Source organism: Lissotriton helveticus, chromosome 1_2 (assembly GCF_964261635.1).
Source record: "Lissotriton helveticus chromosome 1_2, aLisHel1.1, whole genome shotgun sequence".
Classification (NCBI taxonomy): Eukaryota; Metazoa; Chordata; class Amphibia; order Caudata; family Salamandridae; genus Lissotriton; species Lissotriton helveticus.
Genome location: NC_136058.1, coordinates 164,991,020 through 165,010,199, shown reverse-complemented (window position 1 = coordinate 165,010,199; position 19,180 = coordinate 164,991,020). Strand labels below are relative to the sequence as shown.

Below are 19,180 nucleotides of genomic sequence, written 5' to 3'. Positions count from 1 at the left end.
TGCAGTTACAGGTAAGTAACGCATTTCTTAGCGCTGAGGGATAGGTCTGGCTAAATTGCATACTAATGCAAAATCTAAAGGCAGCACATGATCCAGAGCCCTGTATAGATATTTTAAGGTTTGCAAGCTCCTCCTATAGCCTATAATCTCTACCGATTTACTTAATATAGATGCCTATGTTTCTGTCCACTCTAACTAATCTTTCTACCAGGAATCAATGCCTGGTTCTATTGCACTTGAACATTTCATTGCTATGCAGTGTTTGCTAGTACCGCAACTAGTTTCAGCCTTTTTTCCTCATCCTATTTTGAATAATGATTTACCTTATATACCATGAGTTCGTCAGAGCTAAAAAGAAGTCATAGATGATTGTTTTTTGATGTGCACAATTCATATTTAGATATCCAGTCCTTCTGGTTTAATTGTGTGTGCCTCTGTACTTTAGCATTCCTTTTGCCTTGCCTTCAAGCATGTCATTTTTTGCCCCCTTTGAGGCCAGTGTGGCACCGCAAGACCAACTAGGGAACATTACGCAATACTAATCTTCCACTGTTCCGCTTTTCTGGATTGAAAAGGTTCTTGTATTCAGTGCGACTTGTTTCCCTGTTGCCTTCTGGGACACATAATTGAAATTTGTTACTGACTGAGCTTTGTTTGTGTTAAGAGGGCTTTTCTTGGAATTGGCCTGTCCATTATGATATTGTTTTTGGCGCTCAACTACTTTGTCGAAGTAGCTGCATTAGAAAAATCAAGTTGATTATTCAAATGATACTTAGAAGGTAAAATATTTCCTTATTTTACACTAATTTGAGTAATTGTTTAATAATTTCATTTGAAATAGCCGGATTAGAACAGTTCAGTAAATTAAGAAAATTTAGGATCTGTGTTCATGCTTATTACCACACAACGTAAATATCATAATGTGATTTTAGGATTAATTCTGAACGTTGTCAGCATATTCTTTATAATCTTAATTTCTTTTTACCTGCCCACTAAAGTAAAAATGTATAACTAGCTGTGATGTTTCTGGGCTTTGGTTGCTTTAAAATAATATCTTAACGTGTAATTTCCTTTACAAATTTCGGTTTTATGCAGTTATTGTGCAAGGGTACGATTTAATAATTACTATCTAAACCCTAAAAAGCCTTGCCAGCCAGCTATAAGGTAATTGGTAAGCGCAGTGATGAAAAACTGCAGTTAAGTAACATTAGTAGCACTTTGATGTGTGATGATTATATTAAGTATGCAGTTACACATACCATAACTGGAGTCTTGTCTGCAAAAATACAAATGTATACAATATTGCCTTTATTTTAGGTCCTTCAATCCGTTTTTCCCACTACTTGGCTGCTTCAGTACTCCTGGTGTCCAACTTTGGGCAGTCTGGGCCTTACAGCACGTGTGCAGCAAAAATTGTAAGTACTTGTCTTTTCCAACATCTTGTGCACAAAGAATTTGATTTTTAACTTCAGAAGGGAGAACATTTTCATTATGCTACTTTTAGCCTATCCTCAATTACATTGGCTTAACTTTACATTCTATGCATCTTTTATGTCTGTGTTTATGTTTACTCCCCCCAAGTCTCGGTATGTCTTTGGAACCTTCCCTAGAATGTTGATCAGTGATCAAATAATATTCAGTTAGGAATGGATGTACTTATGTTGACACTTTTGATAATCTTCATTGCTTTGAAACAAATCTTACTTTCTACAACTTTAGTATTTTTCCACTTATGCATTGAGGAACACAACACTAAGTGAGGAGGATGACCGTTGCTCTAGAAGGGATGATTGTTGACACCGCCCCTGATTATTGCTGTTGTCCGCGCTTAGAGGATCCGTCATATTTCCCTGGCAAAGACTTCACTACTGTGAGCACAGTGTATACCCTAGATACCTCGGCCTACAAATCCACGTTGCTGCTGAAGGCTGTTCTAAGCCTCTGTATTTACCTGCACCCTTCTGAATCCGTGCATGCCTCTCTGTGAGAAACCTGGTGCTTACATTGATTGATAGTATACTGGTGTGGTTTGTCGTTCTTCTCTGCACCTCACCTTAGGTAGTGACTTTAACTGTGGTGCCAGCTTTGGATAACATGTTATTGGTGCTTTCATATGGTACTGTGGATACTATCAGGGTTGGGACTTTAATATTTGGGTTTTTGACTGAATGTGTGGATTCAGATGTGTGGTATACGCCCAAAGGGAATTGTTTTTTGACATTATAGCTTTGGATAACAGCCACTATGGAGACTTTCTTCACCAGTTGTCATAATTTTACCCATTGACACACCTGCCTCGAATAATCCATCCGCCGTGATCTAAATCAGGCCCATAGTTACTTCTTAGCCTGACTGAGGGAACAGCATTTGGGTCCAGTTTGATATCCAAAGCGTTTTGGTGAGGTATTCAAGGAACACTTTCCCCATTCATAGAAACCTACACCTTTCATTTTGCTGTCTGCCCCCTGAAATTTGTCTGCTTCAGAGTAACATCAAAGGTCGATGGTCGTGACACCGTAACCCCTGGAATTACATCAGGGTCATTCAAATCAACTTTTCCCAGAAATGGTTGATTGAACACCTCACCAGAGATTAAAGGAAGCCATGCTCCGATCTACCAGAATGAGTAAAGGTTGCAGGCTGCTGAAGTCTTTGACACTGAAAATGAAACCCTTAATTAGAATGTGTCAGAAGGATCATATGCTTGCTAAAAAGTGCTATACAGAAAGGCGAGTGAAAGGATTGACCAGCCAGAAAGCAAAGCTCAAGAGGTTAATGCTAACCATTAAAATAATAACACAAATTAGTACCAAGAAATATATTTTGAGAGCCCTGAGGAAGCAGGTGAACCTGAACATGCGTTTGAAATAATCTTACAGATCATGTTTCTGAAGACTGAAAAAAGAAATATGTTGATGGTTAAGAATAAAGTCTGAAAGAAATCAAGAAGCTACTGGAGTTGTGTGAATAGTCATGGATTTGAACAATTTTGGAATCCTATGACTGTCATGATCTTAAAGAACATATATCTATAGGTTCCCCAAATTCAATGAGTATGCACTATAACGGACATCATTGGGGATTGACGTCTCTGGGGGCATGAGCCCTGGACTATTCTTTGATGCCTGTTTCTTTAGGATAGCCATGCACCTGGATCACTAACATTTCAAACTGTGTGTTCTTTTTTTTTTTTAACGACTTCTGTTGTAACATTTGTTTCTAAAAACACTCCCACAGCTAAACTTTATTGCTAACTGGTCATATGGCCTAAACACTGCACCTTTAACAGTGTCCTTTTTGCTCAAGTTCTTTCAGATAACGTCCTAACTTAATAATTGAGGTTTTAGCCCAGTCATTCCTATTCAGTTCATCCATGCAGGCTAATGAATGTTCCACCTTCATAGCAATAGTTAAGAAAGACTTAATATTGGATCATTTTTTGAGCCAAACTTCTTATTTACCTGCCACCAAAAGACTCCTATTCATTGTCCGAGAGCAAAAAGTTTAGCGAAAAGTGAGTCTCATATGATCAAGGAGTGCATTCAGAGGGCTTGTATGACAGATTTTCCATAGTAAAAGGTCTTCCATGATATGTTGTAATCTTACCACATTGCCCCAAACAGTATCACTTGGGTGGCTTCTTTTGTTTCGCTTTAGTAAGCAGCCAAGAACTAAACTTCCATCCATCTTGCTTTGTGGCAGAACATTTGTTTGCATTGAAAGTGAGGAGGTAGTTGATGTCTTTTCACACCAAGAAAAGATTTGGTGCATAGAGTCAAAAAGCAGAAATGGTGTATTGGGCTCAGATATAGAGGCAGTATCTGCAAGGGGAATAAAGGCAGTTTCTTTTCATGCTTTTTGAGAATAGCATGAGTGAAATATGTTGTGGTGATAGAAAATGGCCAAACATGGTACATTTGGACAGGCTTTCCATACTTAAAGTCCAGCATGGATGATGTGCAGTCACACTTACAAGAGAGATCAAAACCTTCCTCTAAGGCTCAGAGACTGTGGTTGACTGGTCTCCATTCATAAGGGTACAGTGGTGTTATGCATTTAAGGAAGTTCCCTGCCTCTCTTGGATGGAACAAACATTAATAGGAATGGGGTGACCCAAATAGTCAATAGGACCTGGGTAGCAATCAGTACAGGAAACAAATGGTCCTAGACAATTATTTTTAAAGCATCAACAAATGCAAACATTATGTTCAGTTATCCTATGCGGTTATGACCTGCAATGAAATAAGAGAAAACACAAGCCTAATGCATGTAAAAACATTAGGCAGTACCCACAGGTTGAGTTTCAAGCCAAAAGAACCAGTGGCAGTTTATTCTTGGTTATAACAATACATAAATGTTATTAGGTTACTCGCAAGTGGTGATTTTGGAAAAAGCGTACAAAGGAATGTGCTCGTGCGGTGAGGCAAAAGAAAGGTAGAAGGAACAGATTCTAAACAGGTTTTTTCAAATTATTTAGCATGCCAAGGTAGACAATCCTTAGCCATGAGAGGCCAGCCCCTGACATCATTTCAACAAAAGCATAGTTACTACTTTATCATTTCAGTGATTATATCAACTGTAAGTTTTTCCAGACTCGCAGGGTGTGTGGGGGGGTGGGGGGGGGGGGGGGGGGGAGACAAGAGGGTGCAGGCCCCAGAATATGGGAGGGATTTTCGTTGATGTTTCGACCCTGACGCGATGAGGGTAGTTTATTTCCTCAGCTACAGGTCTTCCTCAGGACGGGGGAGTGTGGGGGGAACCTAGTTAAAATTCGCATGGGCCCCCAGTGGATTGGTAGGGAACCAATGAGTGGTGTGCCATGTACATGAATTAGTCCCAACGAAATTCAAAGGCCGTAATGGAGACGTCCGTATTAATTGGAATTGATCCACAGTTCGACCAATCGGATTGAGTGGCAATGTTCAGTAATGGGATCCTAGACAGCGCTAAGTCACTGCTTCCCGAGAATAAATACAAAGGAACAGGCCCGTGAGGGATATTTTTGATGCACATATTTCAAGTCTTTGTTTAGATTTACTCTTTCATCTGTAGCCTGTCCTCACACGGTTCCCAATCCTGTCCTCCTTCCCTTCTTATGTCTTTGGAGCCTTCCCTAGAATGTTGATCTATGGTCAAATGGAATTCAGTTAGGACTGGGTGAAGACAAGCTGACAACTTTGGCCTTGTTCATTGTTGTAAAATAAATCTTTGTTTCTGCAGTTGAAAGCGTATTCTTCTCAATTATTGGCGAAAACATGATCTATATTCAGTGTTCAAGCAAAACAGTAATATACTATCAGTTCAATCTGGACACATGAGCTAAAGACAAACTGCGCGTATTGTGGAAGTGTCGGATATGTCTGTGCTAGGAGAGCCCACTGCGGTCTTTTTTTATTTTGTTAAATTGTGTTTATTGATTTTTTTACAGAAAAAACAATAACATAGACATCAAGAACAAGGTCCCGAAAAACAGTTACCAGTCAGCGTGTTCATATAAAAACAAAAAACATATATCCAATAGCTGCACAGTGTGGCCACATCTGTAAGAGATTCCATTTAACAGTACCTATGTACAGGTTGGGCGATTCAAAGTCATATACAACAAATTTGGAGCATTTATCATCCCATGTTCAGTGATTTAAGTGACTTGAAACGTTGGAGACCAACTTACTGCAGATGCGTATCAGGTTTTTTCAAACATCCAGCGGGCAACAGATCAACCCCAATTCCCATCTGCAAGCCAGGCCAATTGAATCTACAGGCATGTCATGCAACCACCGTTTCAGTGTCAGGTGCTGTAGTGTTTTCCCTGGTGCGTGCCCACTAAAAAAGGTTCCCATATGTTTTTTGGCCTCGAAGTTGGTGGCATAAGGTCCCAATATACTCCCAGCTGCGTGTGGCCATATGTAACATCCGCCGACCATTCCTTGAACTTAGGCACCCTCTTTCTACCCCAGCGAATAGCGACCTGCCTCCGCGCATATAACAATAGGAGAGCATGTAGTTTGCGTCTTTTGGGTATAGTGTCTTGCACAAAGCCCAGTAAGCCCAAGAGTGGCGAGGGAACATCTGTTCGTTCAATGATCTGATTTACCGCATCAAATATATCTAACCAATATGTGGTTAATCTTGGGCAATCCCATGCCATGTGCAAGAAGGATGCTGGTTCAAACCCGCAGCGCCAGCATCTCTCATCTTCCCTTAAACGCATGCGGTAGAGACTAATAGGTGTCCTGTAAAATCTGTGTAAAAATTTAAAATGGATAAGGCGCAATCTATAGTTCAGGGAGAGTTCCATCAACTGCCTGCAACAAAAATCACATTGTTCGTCTGTCATGGGAGGGCCTAATTCACTATTCCACAATTGCAATGATTTTGGCTGAAGTATCGGGGCATTGTTTTGCATATTGGTATATAGGCGCGTCACCAGTTTGCGTGGCGAGGTCTGCGTTAAAATATTATCCAAAGCGTGCAATGTCGGGGGCTCCTCTTGAAACCCCTCCCAAAGTGTACGGCATGCAGCTTTTAACTTGTGATACAGAAACCTCTCTGTGAAGGGCACCTCTTGTTCATCTTCCCTCGGTACAGGGGGGGTGATATTGCCTTACTGACACCTTCTACCAGATAAGACAGCATCGGTTTGTGCTGCAGAGGTATGGAAGGCGTATATAGTACTGGGAGTTTAGCTGTCTTTTGAAGTTCTCGCCACGCCCATCTCAAAGAGCCCACCGTATCCACATCTTCCCTGGGGTGCGGCGCTTTTTGATATAGCGCCACACCGGGATCGGTGCAACCGCGTCGATTTCAACTGCGACATGGGGTTGGTATGGTGTCTGGTGTACCCAAAAATGCAAAAACTGGGCCTGCGCACATAGCGCATATAACTGCATGTCCGGAGCTCCTAGGCCCCCTTGTCGTAATGGTAGCGTTAGGACATCCCATGATACTCCTGCCTGATCACCCGCCCACACTAGGGTCCACATCTGAGAGGGAATATTCCTGAAAAAATGTTGCGTATGGGGAATTGGCACATTAGTGAACAAATACAAACATTTTGTAAAAATAATCATTTTAGATAGAGCCACTCTGCCCGCGATTGATAGGGGCAATTTAGACCAGATATCAAGTTTACTCTCTAACCAGGTGTATGCTCGCTCAAAGTTTAAGTTCCAGATGTCCTGCAAATTACGGCTCAGCCAAACTCCCAGATATTTAACGCCCTCCGCCTACCACTGTAGCGGGTATTCAGATGACACTACCTGGGTGCCATCTGTCAGTGGGAAAACTACAGATTTTGCCCAATTAATAGAAATGCCTGCTAGGCCACCAAATTTGATAAATTCATGGAGGACCGGATCAAAAGTTTCCGCTGGAATTATGATGTACAAGGTCACATCATCTGCATAAAGAGATATCAAGAGGCGGCGAGTACTAAACCCTATGCCTCTTGCAGTATGATGCTGACGTATCCTGGCGGCTAGGGGCTCCATGGTGATCGCAAACAATAAAGGTGATAGCGGGCAGCCCTGTCTCGTGCCCCGTGATATAGGAAACGTCTCTGAAACCAGGCAATTGACTCGCACCCGGGCTAGTGGATTAGTATATAGCAGTTTAATACGAGTAATGAACAGAGGGCTCACACCCATACGCGCCAATATAGTAAATAAGTATGGCCATTCAAGTGAGTCAAATGCTTTAGTGGCGTCTAAAAAAAAAATGGCTGCAGCATGTACACTCTGGTGGAGATAATGTATCACTGAAAACAGCGTTCTAAGGTTATGCGACGTTGATCGCCCTGATATAAATCCCGATTGATCTGGGAGGGCTTCCATTGGGAACAGTGGCTGAAGGTGGTTCGCCAGCAATTTGGCATACATTTTAACATCTACGTTTATGAAGGACAATGGCCGATAAGAGTCTATTTCTGTTTCCTCCTTTTCCGGCTTAAGCAGGGTCATAATCATCGCTGCTCGCATGGACGGCGAAAGAATCTGTCTCCAATGCCTCATCATATACTAATAAAAATAATCTTGGAGCCAGTTCTTCTACATATGTTTTGTAAAACGCGGTCGTCAGACCATCCGGCCCTGGGGCTTTGTTCAGCGGCAAACTCTTTATCACCTGCGCGACATCTTCTACAGTGATAGGGAGGTCCATGTACCGTCTGTTTGTATCATTGAACCATACCAATGCTATGGAATCTAAAAACTCCTGTAAGCCATCTGAGTGTGTCGCTTGGGTGGCTGTATACAAGTTAGAATAACATGCGTACAACTCCTTTAAAACCCCTGTCTAGCCTTTAACTGTATCTTCTCCGACCCTTTTAATCTCATGTATAAATGAAGCGGATTTAGATTTACGAACCATCCCTGCAAGCGTGCGTCCCGGCCTGTCCCCCTCGCCATAACGCCTTGCTTCAGCGTATTTCCCCAGGAATTTAAGTTCCCTTTGCGCCTCCTCTGCAAATTCTAAAAGCTTCTCCTTCAGCTTCGCTGCCGTTTCAGGGCTGGCGTCAGAATAAAATCAGCCTTCAAGTTCCTTAATCTGACCCTCAATTGTCGCTATTGTAACTGATGGTTTTGAGCACGCCCGCCTGTCTTGCTATGCATTTCCCTCTAATTACTACCTTAAATGCTTCCCACAATGAGGCTTCGGTTGTTACCGAACCAGAATTAAGAGCAAAGTAATCGGTGATAACTGTCCTGATCTCTTCCTTAAAGGCCTCGTCTAGTAGGGCATGGGGGGGGCAGCCTCCAGGTGAAGGCCCGTGGTGGCAAATCCGCCAATAATTTAAGTAGGCATGGGGCATGGTCAGATAGTGATCGTGCCAGGTGGGAGACTTCAAGTGTCCATGCGGCCACATCTGATGACACCAACCAAAAATCGAAGCGGGACCAAGCGGCGTGGTGACCAGAAATGCATGTCCCCTCCTTCAGTCCGGGGTGCCTGACCCTCCAGATGTCCAACAAGGCACCCTCAGACATAAGATCTTGTAAGGCCAAACTAGCATGTGGGTGTAGAGGTCGTGATGCACTGTGTCTATCCAAATCATCACTTAGCACTGCATTAAAATCCCCTCCCCAAATTATTGTCTGGCAGCCTTTGGAGACTATCCGTGACCAAATATCGCGAAAGAAATCAGGTGAATCAACATTCGGGCCATACACAGCTGCCAATACCACAGATCTACCCCCCAAGCGCCCACCCAAGATGATACATCTCCCCTCAAGATCAACATAAGCAGTTTCCCCTTTCCAGTCTATACCCTTGCGACCAAACCCCTAGCATAATTTGAATAAACAGCAGAGTGTTTGTCTGCCCATCTAGTGTGCCGTAGTCTTTGTGATGGTTGCACGTTAAGGTGTGTCTCCTGCAGGAAGCATATGTCAATGTTATGCCTCGCTAAGTAAGCGTGGACCAGTCTAGCTTTTCTGCCATCATTCAGTCCCTTGACTTTCCATGTAAGAATATTAAAGGTGACCGTGTGTGCTTCTAGAACAGCCGCGCAGTGATTGTGCTCATCCCCAACCTCCAGCGACAATGAACGCTCCAGTGTAGCCTCTTAGTGTATATAACATATGCAGACTGGTACAAAACAGAAAAATCAAACTCCCTTCCCCACCCCCCACCCAGTCCAACCCCCCAATCAGGTTGTGTCATAACCCACCCAATTCCAACCGTGGAAGTTAACAAAGCAAGCATAGGGATTCTCCCCGAGAGGCCGTGGTGAGGCCGGCATACTTCCCCGTTAACCAGGGTGGCCGGGAGTAACGCAGACACGCCAGTAGTGGTATAGCGTGTGGCTGAGAGTTCCTATGTTTATATGTGTTCAGTAGGGAAGGGGAGCAATACACAGCATTAAAAGCTCTAACACATCTAACTGTATGTGGACCATTATGTCTGACAATGGACAAAAGAGCATAGAGCACCTGTAACATATCAGAGCTTAGACAATAAAATGCATTTGGTACATATCAATCATTATCACTTAGCCGGTTATCACTGTGGTCCCCCCCAACTCTAGCCGCTTTTTGCTTGTTACCGCACACGTTTGGCAAATTTTAGTGCGGACTTAGCATCGGTGAAAAAATGTGCAGTTCTATCATACGAGACTTTAAGTTTTGCTGGGTATAAGGGATCTTCGCTTGCATAAGAAGGCGTTTTGCTGGGAGAAACTCCCTACGTGCCGCCTGCACCACTGGGGTGAAATCCAGATAGAAGGAGATGTTATTTCCTTTGAGTGATTTGTCATTTTTCCCTTGCCAGGCGCAAAAAGAGTCTCTGTCCTGGTAATTTAACAACTTGGCCAGTATTGGTCGTGGTGTCCCTCCCACAGGTGGCTTCGGGCCCAGTGCTCTGTGCGTTCGCTTGACCACAAACACCGGAGACAGATGAGGGTCGAACAACTCATGAAGGTGGTCTGTCACAAACACTTCCATTTTAGAGATAGCGGTTGTCTCCGGAATGCCAGTAAGGCGGAGGTTGTTCCTCCGCGACCGCGCCTCCAAATCATCATTCTTTGCCCTTATAATACTCAGCAGTTTATCCATTTGCAGTAGTTGCTCTTTTGTTTCAGTTTGGAACATGTGAATTTCAGTGTGCCTATATTCCACGCAATCCAGCCTAGTTTCATGTGTGGTGACCTGGCATTTAACAGAGTCTAATTGTGAGGTCAAAATGTCTAATTTCGTATCGATATTACGCAGGCTGGAGCACATCTCTAGCATTAACGACTTGAGGTCTTCTCCATGGTCATCCGATTTCCCGTCCTGACCCGCAGCCCCCTGCGCATCTGGATCCTGCTCAGCATGCCTGTTGGAGCGCTTATTTTCAAAAGTGATCTTGGGCTGCTTGGCATCGGTTTTGCCCATGTTGTCTTTGTTAAGCAACACAAGCACTATATCGCAAGTGATGTCAGCTGCCACTAGGCTGGTCGCTTTTCAGCTTTATCCTGATATCATCTACGTTGCACTCAAACCAAACCAAGTGTGTTGCAGGCAGCCCGGAGGAGCAGTTCAGAGTCTCACCCCCGCATCAAATACGCACACCAGAGCAGATGTTATGCTGCAGCACAGGGGGAGGTGCCCCACAACCACCTAGCTCATGCACTCACGACGAGATTGTGAAATATTCCATGCAATGCAGCATTGCAGCACAGGCTAGCATCAGTTCATAATCATTTCGGCTTCTAGAGCTTCCCGCCAAGACACCAGGACAGCTTGCACTTTGAAAAAACGAAAATAAAAAGAAAAATCTATTTTTTCACAATTTTGGCCTCTTGCGATTTACTTTACGATTGGTGCTGCCTCCACGCTTTTCAAAACGTCTACCCCTCACACCACTCTTACCCAGAGTCCATGGGGCCATGTAGCTCCTGCAAGTAGCGGGGCCATTGGCAATCTAGCACCAGCAGTTGTCAAATGGGCGGACCGCAAACCTTGTCAGCGGATCTACGATATATGAAGGCAAAGTCGGGCTCCTCTCCTATAACGCGCCAGAGATCCGGCTAGCAAAATGGCGGGCCGCTTCAGTTAGCGAAGCCGTCCACGTCACGATCCAAATGCACTTCTGTGCCCGGCTCAAGGAATCCCACGGCGCCACCATCAGCCGCCGTAGCTTCTCCTCCCAGCCTCACGCCGCCAGGACCCGGGGTGTCCGACGTGTGCCGTTGATGCTGCAATACAGGAGTACGCTACCTCCCTCCCGGCCGCCGTAAAGTACACCTCGCCGCTCCGTCAGCAGCAATGGCAGCAGCTCGCTTTTAGGAAAGGATCAGCTCCCAGGGAGACGAACCTTCACTCCCCCCACGCCATGGTTGCTCCAGCGCTGACTCTCTCTCAGGTCGCTGGCCGCCTCTGTTGCCAGTAGCTCTCTCCAAAATGGCGCTGCCCGCTCCGTGCTACAAGTCTTGGCACATCACCACCATGCTTATCCCAGCATCAAGGGACCCGCTCATAGGCGCTCAGGGCCAGCGCATACCTCAGCCCCTCCAATATTAACCTGCCACCTTAAGTACGGTCCTCACGCCGTTTGGTGGGTTGGGCCTACAAAGCCACGGGCGCTCGGTCAATCCTCCTTCTGCTGTCGGCGTCTCGCTCTCACCGCCCCCTCTGTCCCGCAGCCAAATCAGCAGCAGCGAAGATCTTGTCGCGATGAAACCGCGATCGCCACATACACCGGTGCCTCCCCAATTTAGGGCGCCCCAGTTACACCGCCACAGCAATGTCATGAGCAGGATTAATTCAGGATCTCGTCCCGGCCGGCGGAGCTCACTTAAGAGGCGGCCATTCCGCAGCTCAGCTAGCCACGCCGCCGAGCCCACTGTGGTCTTGACTTTCTTGTGATGTTCATCATCAACACTAATCGGCACTGATGTATGTGATGTAATGTATTCTTAATTACACATTATCGTTGAGGGATGTCTGAGCTAAATTGGATAATTAATGCAACATCTATGGGCATATTATCCAGAGGCTTGTATAGTTTAAGGTTTGCAAGGTCTTCATATAGTCTATAATGTCTACCTATTTTCTTAAAATAGATGCCTATGTTTCTGGCCAGTCTTCCACATCTTTCTACCAGGAATCAATGCCTGGTTCTGTTGCACTTAAACATTTCATTTCTATGCAGTATTTACTAGTATCAGGACTAGTTTTGCCCTTTTTTAACCCTTTTAGTTTTGAAAAAAGGTGTGCCCTAAAGGTATGTATGCCTTGCGGTTCAGTTTTGAGGGAAAGCCCAGCAAAAAACTGCGGTTTTCGAATAAAAGAAATGCTCTCTGCCCGGAATGTGGAGAACCTGATTTCAATTCTTCCTCATTATACTCTTGGTAGTCCCCAGCTTTTTAATGTTGTTGAGATCATGTGCTCAAAGTCCATTTTTGCCTTAGTCCAGTTTCCCTAGAAGAAAGCACTGGATAGTTGAAAAAGGAAGCCACTATTACCTGTGCCATCCTGTCTTGGACCACCAACCACTTCTCCACAAATATAGTCACCCTCTTCCAACAGGTAATGGTAGGTAACTATTTCAGACAGCTGTAAACCTCTGATCTGTGAGGCTGCCTACTCTGCCCTGCCCACTGTGTGTACAGGCACCTTTTCTGAGAAGGCCTTGGCACATCCTCATTAACAGCCAGAAACCGAAGGTCTCTTCCACTATTTCATTAGAAAGGATTGTGTGATTACCAAGACACATTTTGTTTTTTGCCTCCTTTGTTTTCGGGACTTTTTCCTTTCCTGTCAACAGATTCACATCAGTGAGCACCCGTTCTGCAGGTTCAATCAAGCACAGAAAGAAATAAAGCTGGCCGAGCAGCTTTGGCGTTCAATCATTCCGAAAAAAGTGGAAATTATACCAGTTGAGCTGCTGACTGCTGGAGGGCATTAGGAATCACCATGGACTGGAGAATCGACCAGTTTTCAAGCTTTGCTACATGAGCTAATCCTACCAGTGGAAAGAGATAATGCAACTGTTGGGTATATTAGCATCATTCGCCGTCTTTGTGCTGAATGCCGCTTTCCAAGAGTGCTCATCGAGTCAGTGCTCTGTTGGCATCTACTAGGGTATAGCACAGACGTCAGTACTGTAACAAACACGATCCTGAATGGCCGGTTGCAAGAGCACGGTAGAACACCTAGATGGCAGACAGGATGAGCGACTCGCATAAAAGACACAGCAGTGCAGGGACATGGTCAGGGAAGGGGGCTCCAGAGCAGACGAGGCGGGGGCCTTCGGGCGTCCGGGTGGCTGAACAGATGTTTTATTTTATTGTGCAGCCGTCATATTTATCTGCTGGGAGAGCAAAACTTTCTCAAACTTTAGCAATGTGTGTGCAGCTCCTGTATACGCAAAATACATGCTCAAAATGAGAATGTTACTTGGTTATGACAATCGGTTGGCAGCTTCTTGCATTTTATATATGACCCTTCTTTTTCTTTGGGAAGGGTGGAGAAGCAGTAACAAAGCAGATGAAAAACAGACAGCAGAGATTGTAAGATAGGCATACTCCACTACCTAGTCAGATAATTATGAAAAAAGTCTCGTTTCAGGGTGGAACGTAAGAATGGCTGAGTCGAAAACCAAAAGCCGAAGAAAAACAAGCATTTGCAATGCAATAGGTCTCGCATTAGGAAACTTTGAGCTATTGGTCTTGTAAATTATTTTTTTTATTTATGTGTTGGTTTTGAAAATAGCTAAATTAATAGCTTTGTCATTTACAATGCCAATAGTTTTACTTTCGCAAATGTGACACCTATAGCATTTGTAATGCAACATGTTTTGTATTTACGTGACTTAGATGTATTGATATTGCAAATAACAATGGCTTTTAATTTTTTAAAATAATTAATACTTAAATAAAAGTGATTGTAATGTATAATGGCAATAGCTTAAACTTTTGTAAATAGCTTTTGTGAAGATTATGTTCAGTGTATTTTATTGTGATGAAAATCCAAGAACAGAAGTGAAATATTAACATCGTTTTGTGACATTTGTAATAAAGCTTGAAACATTGAGAGAACATATTTGAAAAAGTTGTTGTTGAATGGTTGCACAGATTGATGCTGTGATGATGCGGAGGGATGTTGTGGTGGCGCTGAGTGATGCTGTGGTGGTGCTGAGTGATGCTGTGGTGGTGCTGAGTGATGCTGTGGTGGTGCTGAGTGATGCTGTGGTGGTGCTGACTGATGCTGTGGTGGTGCTGACTGATGCTGTGGTGGTGCTGAGTGATGCTGTGGTGGTGCTGAGTGATGCTGTGGTGGTGCTGAGTGATGCTGTGGTGGTGCTGAGTGGTGCTGTGGTGGTGCTGAGTGGTGCTGAGTGGTGCTGAGTGGTGCTGTGGTGGTGCTGAGTGATGCTGTGGTGGTGCTGAGTGATGCTGTGGTGGTGCTGAGTGATGCTGTGGTGGTGCTGAGTGGTGCTGGGGTGGTGCTGAGTGATGCTGTGGTGGTGCTGAGTGATGCTGTGGTGGTGCTGAGTGATGCTGTGGTGGTGCTGAGTGATGCTGTGGTGGTGCTGAGTGATGCTGTGGTGGTGCTGAGTGATGCTGTGGTGGTGCTGAGTGATGCTGTGGTGGTGCTGAGTGATGCTGTGGTGGTGCTGAGTGGTGCTGTGGTTGTGCTGAGTGGTGCTGTGGTGGTGCTGGGTGGTGCTGTGGTGGTGCTGGGTGGTGCTGTAGTGATGCTGGGGTGGTGCTGAGTGATGCTGTGGTGGTGCTGAGTGGTGCTGGGGTGGCGCTGAGTGATGCTGGGGTGGCGCTGAGTGATGCTGGGGTGGCGCTGAGTGATGCTGTGGTGGCGCTGAGTGATGCTGTGGTGGCGCTGAGTGATGCTGTGGTGGCGCTGAGTGATGCTGTGGTGGCGCTGAGTGGTGCTGGGGTGGCGCTGAGTGATGCTGTGGTGGCGCTGAGTGATGCTGTGGTGGCGCTGAGTGATGCTGTGGTGGCGCTGAGTGATGCTGTGGTGGCGCTGAGTGATGCTGTGGTGGCGCTGAGTGATGCTGTGGTGGCGCTGAGTGATGCTGTGGTGGCGCTGAGTGATGCTGTGGTGGCGCTGAGTGATGCTGTGGTGGCGCTGAGTGATGCTGTGGTGGCGCTGAGTGATGCGGTGGTGGCGCTGAGTGATGCGGTGGTGGCGCTGAGTGATGCGGTGGTGGCGCTGAGTGATGCGGTGGTGGCGCTGAGTGATGCGGTGGTGGCGCTGAGTGATGCGGTGGTGGCGCTGAGTGATGCGGTGGTGGCGCTGAGTGATGCGGTGGTGGCGCTGAGTGATGCGGTGGTGGTGCTGAGTGATGCGGTGGTGGCGCTGAGTGATGCGGTGGTGGTGCTGAGTGATGCGGTGGTGGTGCTGAGTGATGCGGTGGTGGTGCTGAGTGATGCGGTGGTGGTGCTGAGTGATGCGGTGGTGGTGCTGAGTGATGCGGTGGTGGTGCTGAGTGATGCGGTGGTGGTGCTGAGTGATGCGGTGGTGGTGCTGAGTGATGCTGGGGTGGCGCTGAGTGACTGGCGCTGAGTGATGCTGGGGTGGCGCTGAGTGATGCTGGGGTGGCGCTGAGTGATGCTGGGGTGGCGCTGAGTGATGCTGGGGTGGCGCTGAGTGATGCTGGGGTGGCGCTGAGTGATGCTGGGGTGGCGCTGAGTGGTGCTGGGGTGGCGCTGAGTGGTGCTGGGGTGGCGCTGAGTGGTGCTGGGGTGGCGCTGAGTGGTGCTGGGGTGGCGCTGAGTGGTGCTGGGGTGGCGCTGAGTGGTGCTGGGGTGGCGCTGAGTGGTGCTGGGGTGGCGCTGAGTGATGGTGTGGTGGCGCTGAGTGATGGTGTGGTGGCGCTGAGTGATGGTGTGGTGGTGCTGAGTGGTGCTGTGGTGGTGCTGTGGTGGTATTGAGTGGTGCTGAGTGATAATGTGGTGGTGCTGAGTGATAATGTGGTGGTGCTGAGTGGTGCTCTGGTGGTGCTGTGGTGGTGCTGAGTGGTGCTGTGGTGGTGCTGAGTGATGCTGGGGTGGCGCTGAGTGATGCTGGGGTGGCGCTGAGTGATGCTGGGGTGGCGCTGAGTGATGCTGGGGTGGCGCTGAGTGATGCTGGGGTGGCGCTGAGTGATGCTGGGGTGGCGCTGAGTGATGCTGGGGTGGCGCTGAGTGATGCTGGGGTGGCGCTGAGTGATGCTGGGGTGGCGCTGAGTGATGCTGGGGTGGCGCTGAGTGATGCTGGGGTGGCGCTGAGTGATGCTGGGGTGGCGCTGAGTGATGCTGGAGTGGCGCTGAGTGATGCTGGGGTGGCGCTGAGTGATGCTGGGGTGGCGCTGAGTGATGCTGGGGTGGCGCTGAGTGATGCTGGGGTGGCGCTGAGTGATGCTGGGGTGGCGCTGAGTGATGCTGGGGTGGCGCTGAGTGATGCTGGGGTGGCGCTGAGTGGTGCTGGGGTGGCGCTGAGTGGTGCTGGGGTGGTGCTGAGTGGTGCTGTGGTGGTGCTGAGTGGTGCTGTGGTGGTGCTGAGTGATGCTGTGGTGGTGCTGAGTGATGCTGTGGTGGTGCTGAGTGATGCTGAGTGATGTGGTGGTGCTGAGTGATAATGTGGTGGTGCTGAGTGGTGGTGCTGTGGTGGTGCTGAGTGGTGCTGTGGTGGTGCTGAGTGGTGCTGTGGTGGTGCTGAGTGGTGCTGTGGTGGTGCTGAGTGATGGTGTGGTGGTGCTGAGTGATGCTGTGGTGGTGCTGAGTGATGCTGTGGTGGTGCTGAGTGATGCTGTGGTGGTGCTGAGTGATGCTGTGGTGGTGCTGAGTGATGCTGTGGTGGTGCTGAGTGATGGTGTGGTGGTGCTGAGTGATGGTGTGGTGGTGCCGAGTGATGGTGTGGTGGTGCCGAGTGGTGCTGTGGTGGCGCTGAGTGGTGCTGTGGTGGCGCTGAGTGATGGTGTGGTGGTGCTGATTGATGGACAGGCTGTACCACGAGCCTCCAGCAGGCAATGCTGTACGTCCTGCCTCAAGCCACAGGGAGGTAGAGCCTTGCGCACATGCTCACTACCGTGTGGGAATGCACGAGTCTTGCCACGACTAGTCTGGCACCAATTACCGGGAACAGTGCTCTAGCTACAAACATCCCACGCTGAGTCACCACCTTTATTATGAAACAATTAATCAGGCACAATAAAAGCAATGGGAACCGCTTCAAAATGCCACGGCGTGATAGATGACAGGATTAAAACATAAATAAAAAGCCTTTTTTCCTAGGTTCGCTCCCCAAAGACGCATCAAACACTGCACCGGTCCAGCAACAAGCCCTAGAGGGGAACGCCACATGTTTTGCAGGTCAACACCATGCATCATGTTAGGAGTGCCGACATACTGATATCTATTCCGCCCTCCCTTAAGTGTTCGAGTAACCTCACCAAAGGCCTTGGGCCAGCCTATTTACATATCCCTACCCAACAGTTCCTTCTGATTATTGGCAGGACTCCCGCGGGAAATCTAGGCTACTCTATCAAGAAAAGCTACTGGCACAGCAAGGGGAGGATTATAGTAAAGGTGCAAGAATACAGTGGTCTTCACCAACTAAACAAATGCAGACACTGAACAAGAAGGATCGCTCTAGGGTCCCACCTTCGCATCACATCACTTACGGCTAACTACTGCTGACTAAGCAAAGCACTCCAGCCATTCTAAGCTGTTTTTGTGACCCCTTATGAGTTAACTAGTTGGGCGTTTGATATTTAGTTTTGTTTACATGATTTCTAAAGCGAAGTCGCAAACGTTATGTACAGAAATAAATTAAATGGTGCAATATTATTTGAATAACTTGCATATCCAAGAGCGAGAACTCTCAGAGTAGAGAGACCAGAAGAATGAGGCACGGTGGAAAAATTAGATGAAATAAAAAATATACTGTAACATAAACTACCGTAATAAAGGGGCTAGAAGCGCGAGTGGTCTAGTGAAGACAGATTGTTGCTGTATTTCACTCCAACTAGACATCAGGACGCTTTAATCCTTGATTGCAGTACGTCCCTTCGCACCCTGCTACGCCACTGGTCGTAATCGATATATAAATAGTGCAGAAAATATACATTTGGCTACTTTAAATCGCTGTTCATTTTGACCATTAACAATAACATAGTTGGAGCAGAGTTTACATAGAAATCGTGGAATTTTGTACCAAGTTACACAACTGTTTTGTGTCATTTATTATATTATCAAGAGGACAAATGTAAAGTGGTATCACTTTGCATCCCTTATGCCTTGGTAGAATTATGCTGCGGTGAAATCGGCTAAAATTAGACGTTTTGCTATACGCGAGAGACAAATCTGCAGGCCAAAGCTGCTACTTGTGAGATCCTTGCTGAAGGCAAGCTCAGCAGCACAGTTTAAAGCAGGACTGTAACTGCCTCACGGGAGTGACTACAAGCTGAGCTCTGATGACTAGTTCCTGCACCACTCGAAGTAAATGCACTGTCTGAGGGAGACGCTTGTAAAGTCTAACCAGCGCTGAGGGGCGCTCAGCCAATGGCGTGCTAGCAGGGCGGAGCCCCGGAGGCGGCCGAAGGGCAGGGGCTAAGAACCCTGCGCAGCCGCCGTACTGCTCCGCCCGTGCACCACAGCGCCGCTCCCGCAGCAGAAAGTTAGCAGGCTGGAAGTAGTCCTGTCCCTGGCCGCGTATCCCCCGCCCACCCATCGGTAGCCGAGGACCCGGCGCTCCAG

The 19,180-nt window shown here is 47.0% G+C and overlaps 1 protein-coding gene across 1 annotated transcript in view; it reads left to right on the top strand.

The window, feature by feature from the left end:
* Window positions 1–19,180, top strand: part of ZYG11B (zyg-11 family member B, cell cycle regulator) — a 291,659-nt gene that overhangs the window by 199,620 nt on the left and 72,859 nt on the right. Inside the window, exon 13 of the mRNA XM_078670550.1 lies at window positions 1,318–1,415. Within this exon, the coding sequence (XP_078526676.1) occupies window positions 1,318–1,415 (98 nt within the window). The remainder of the gene's footprint in view (window positions 1–1,317; window positions 1,416–19,180) is intronic.